The sequence below is a fragment of the Neolamprologus brichardi genome, chromosome 3, assembly GCF_056152115.1.
Source record: "Neolamprologus brichardi isolate AB-2024 chromosome 3, ASM5615211v1, whole genome shotgun sequence".
In the NCBI taxonomy this organism is placed as follows: Eukaryota; Metazoa; Chordata; class Actinopteri; order Cichliformes; family Cichlidae; genus Neolamprologus; species Neolamprologus brichardi.
In genome coordinates this window covers 19,402,827-19,407,544 of record NC_142106.1, presented here as the reverse complement: position 1 = coordinate 19,407,544, position 4,718 = coordinate 19,402,827, and the positions used below count along the sequence as shown (strand labels likewise).

At 37.5% G+C, this 4,718-nt stretch overlaps 1 protein-coding gene across 1 annotated transcript; it reads right to left on the bottom strand.

Moving 5' to 3' along the window:
* Positions 1-3,247: 3,247 nt before the first annotated feature.
* Positions 3,248-4,126, bottom strand: LOC148103776 (uncharacterized). The gene has a single exon (XM_087838212.1). It carries the CDS (start codon positions 4,124-4,126, stop codon positions 3,248-3,250), a length of 879 nt encoding a protein of 292 aa, XP_087694338.1.
* Between the last annotated feature and the right edge of the window lie 592 nt (positions 4,127-4,718).

Genomic DNA, 4,718 nt, shown 5'->3' with positions numbered 1-4,718 from the left:
GCCATCTATGTCCACTGTGAGCGACCATCTTTGAACAGAGGCGGTGGTTTACGACACCAACTCTCTGCCATCTATAATCCAGCTTTGAGATCCCTCCCCAGACACCTTAACGCCCACTCACACCCTGGGCCATCTGACCTCAGGAATTCGCATGATAAGGTGGGGCCAGGTTTCACAATGAACTCACCCGAAACTCTGGCTGATTGGGACCCACACCCGTTTTCACACCTTGGCTCAGGCGATTAGAGGATCATCAGGGGGTCCTTTTGTCCCTCTGTGGGGGGACACTCCCACTAGGGTTATATCTGGGACTCTCCACCATTTGACCTTAGAACTGAAGAAGCCTCTCGGATGAGAGGTGAAACGTCTTCAAGTAACTTAAAGAAGTCCAGACGCTTTTCTTTGCAAGCTCCTTTGACTACGATGACCTGGATGACTGAGAACCTTCACAGACATATTGCTATAGAGATATTATTTTTCTTCCTGCTGTAGATATGCAGAATATTTCACACCATCAACAGGATACAAGAGACATTTTTTTTCCACTTTTAATGCAACAAAATGATTATAATAAAGAATATTCTGTAAAGACAGGAGATGGAACATAATTCAGATAAGATGCACCTGAAAGGTTTCACGCCAACTTAAAGAGTGTTTTTATCCAAATAAAATAAATATTGAAAAGAAAACGAGATGAATGAAATAATGATGTAGTGATCTGTTGAGTCAAGTTGTGAGATAAGTGATAACTGAACCTGTTGTGTTTTGTGTACACAGTTACGCTGATTTTATATCGAAATCTGAAAATGACAAACTTCAACACACAGGCCTAAACAGATGCACTCCTGGTCAGAGTGACACATTTTTCTGTAAAAGGCTCATCATTTAAAATCATTTAAAATATGAAACAACAGCCAATTTTGCCTTCACACAACGACTTGCAAAAAAGTGTATGACCTCTTCCAATCATTAAACAATGCTCAACAAAATACAAACACAGTACTCAGTGGGAATCAGTGCATCACTGCTTGTCAGTGTAGCCTATTCATGGAACCTTCATAGTGCCGTTTCATATTATCTTTCTATATAAAGGGTCATATTTTTCTTCTTGCAATGAGATGGATTGTAACAGGGCGGCCCTTAGCGGCTGGAAACACAGTGAGATGGACCAAGGCAAGTGTAGTGGAACAAAAAGTATTTATTTTCTATACAGCTCTCCTTACAATAATTAACTTGTCAAGCTTCTTCACAGCAAAAAAATCCACACTCTAATGACAACTGGCAGCCTTAAATATGTTCAGCTGTCACAGACTTAACCATTATTCCACGCTCAGGTAAGTTATTAAATCCCAACCCTCCACCACAGTATACAATATATCAATAAGAATAAATAAATACATAAATACATTTCACATTTACATATTAATAAATATTTCACACTTTAATGTTACACCAAACCCAATATTATAAAAACCCAGAAACCCAAGCACAAAAAGATTCACCACACTCTCTTTACCAATGGTCTCTCCCGGAACCTTTAAATGGTGTCTGGACCCCTGGGGAAACATTTGCCCAAACACCTTGAAGAGGACACAGGCAAGAAAGGTGAGTAATCATTATCTTACACTTATTTGCACCACTTTTATCCCTAGATTTCACACACACATTTGCATTAGTTTTCCTTACTGGCAAACCTTAATCACAATTTCAATCACCATTCTTTTCTCCTGACAGACAACCACCACATTCCTTGATGAGGAGCAGCTGTGCAGGATCTGAAATAAGGCTACCAACTGATTTTAAAATTCCCAATAAATAGTCAATAAATATTTAAACTTCTTGCGCGCAAATGTTTTACTGTGCAAATCCATGCTTAAAGTGCAATGCTAAATAAAGTGCTTGATAAGGTGCTTTTAATAAAGCGAAAGGTGTGCTCTAAAGTGCTATACAGATAATATAATATAAATAAATATAGTAAGGGAGTCCTCTGCCTTACATGGATCCAGAATCAGAAATGCTTTGATGTAAATATTATTGATTGCATGACTTTTTAAAAACTGTGACTGGAAACTGAAAGACTGGAAATATGAGAGAAAATACATGTAAACCAAAATAAAATGTATTATTTTGAAGAAATTGCCACTTTTGACAGTCACACTCATCTGCCTTAGACCTCCTCCATACATGCTGGCAAAGAACAACACAGATGTGGCATCTTTGAAGGCCACCAGACTGATTGCGAAGTGAAGATTTGTGTGAAGGAGTGTCAAACAGGTGCTTCATTGATTTCATACTGATCTAGGTAGTTTCTAATAGTTATAAATAGGTTATTTCTGTTTGGTTACCATAGCTAAAACCGTGGGGTTTGAACTGCTTGAATGACACCCATGTTAACTTTTTTGCAAAAGGGTGGAGAAAATATGTCAAGAGGTGTTTTCTGCTCTGCTGAGATAGTGATGTTGAAAACTGAGATTCTTTAGGTAGGTCAAAGCAATGAAGACAAACTGTAACTTCACTCTGTAACACCAAGTGTATCATACTTCATGTTTCTAAGACCTCTAAATCATCAGTTTAACTTTTTTTACCCTACAATCCTGAAGTATACAGTCAGACATATGCAGTGCTACTGTGAGTGATAAACTGTTAGAAAAATGCACGATAAGGCAAAAAAAGATACATATTAGGTTCAATAAAAGCTTCAATGACGACTTCAGTTTACTGCAATTTTTTCTCCAGCTCAGGGCTTACACAGGTTTAGAGCTGACTCATTCTATCATTCAATCTATCAAAGTGACATGTTGGTGACACATCCCCGGATATGTTTTTATTTAAGGAAAAACTTACACTAACTTGAATTTGTGCTACGTAAAAAGATCAGTAGTGTAAAAATCTTTCATCTTGACATGCGATGGGATAATTTAAGTGAAAACAAATAAGCTGAGCTAAGTAGCACCAGCTTTGTCATCAGAGCTTTTTCATCTTTTTCCACCAACTTCAGTACCTGCTCTTTCCAAATCTTTTTGTCTAAATCTGCTTTTATTTCATTTAATTTTCCACTATGTCCCTACTTTAATTGAAATCAGTTGGTACAAATGTTTGTGCACAATGTAAAACAGATTTTTGATTCAAACTGAATCCCAGTACATAACACAGCATTTAGGAAGAGCAGCACAAAATGCTGAAGTTCATACAGTTGAGAGGCGCACTTTACAAATCTAATTCAGTTCTGTTTAAATTGTCCTTATTGTTAAATAATAGTTATTTTGTACTTTTTGGTGAAACAGCTGCAGGACTGCTTTCCTGCTCTGTGTAGAAACAATAGAGGTAAAATCAGACTGATGGGCAGACTGAACCAATCAAGAGAAAAGAAAATGACACATCTGTCTGTGTCACGGAACAGATTTGAGTTATGCAGACCAACTGTAACAAGCATTCCTAGAAAACACACCACCAGCACTATCATTATTGCTGTGATGGTGTAGAAAGCTTTCTGTTTTGAATGATCAATCTTCTCCCTGTTTGCTCCCATTTCTCCTGGACCTGGACGATACAGAACACAGAGAACAGAGAGGCTACAAAAAGAGACGATAATTAACGATGCCATCATCAGACAGAAATATGGAACATAGGGAACATCAGGGTAATATAGAGCTGCTACTCCAAGAAATCCAAAGCACATCAACCACACACACACAATGCAGATGTTTCTGATCCTGACCCCACCCGACTGTCTCAGCCCCATATAGGTGATGGGGTGAACAACAGCCAGGTAGCGCTCCACACATGTCACAATGTTAAAGAATATCTCTGCAGGATAGACAAAAGAAGCTAAATACCACCACCATAGAAGCAACACTGAGGTATTGGTGTATATGCCACATAAGTAAGCAATGACCCCCAGTAAATTTGTCAGTTCAATGGCAGTCATATGATAGGTGAAAATGTCAGAGTGACTTGTTGTTGCCAAGAAGGACTGCTGCTGCCATCGTTGGTAAGCCACGCAGAGGATGAAGATGGAGAGAAAAAGGATAACAGATATCTTGATGATGAGAAAAGAAATGGTGACCGAAATCCCAGTGCTTGAGGTAACGCAGTCAAAGGCAGAGTAAGACGAGTTATGTGACATGCTGATTAATGTGCTGTTTGGCGCTTGTGTGGAGAAAAAGGGGGAAAAAGGTTTGTCAGGAAACAACACTTTACTTCATGATATTTGACTTATGAATATCAAATAAAAAAATTATCTTTGCAATTTAACATTAATTTCTTATTTATTTTTAGACACAATACAACTTAAAAGCAATAATAATACTAATAGATATATTTTGAAAATTTTTAATTTTGAAACAACTCACTACTACCAAAAATATTAGAAACTGCAAAGATATTTACCAACGTAACTAATGTCTCTGAGAAACAAGTAAAAAAATCTTTCTATACTTTGTATGGTGACCTGTGTGAGGTATAACTGGTACTAACTGAAGAAAAAACTGACATGAAACGTAGAGGTGATGTTAGTTACTGAAAAAAAAAAAAATACAGTTAATAATACTAATGATCTCCACCTTACCAATTGTAGCTCTCGTTTTAAGTCCTTTTCCTTCAGATCAACATTCACACGTTGCTCTTCACTGGTAACCAGCCAGCAGTGTGTAAGTTTATGTGCAAGTGTATTACTAAATGTGGTATAATGATGGGCATCACTCAAACTAATGATGGAC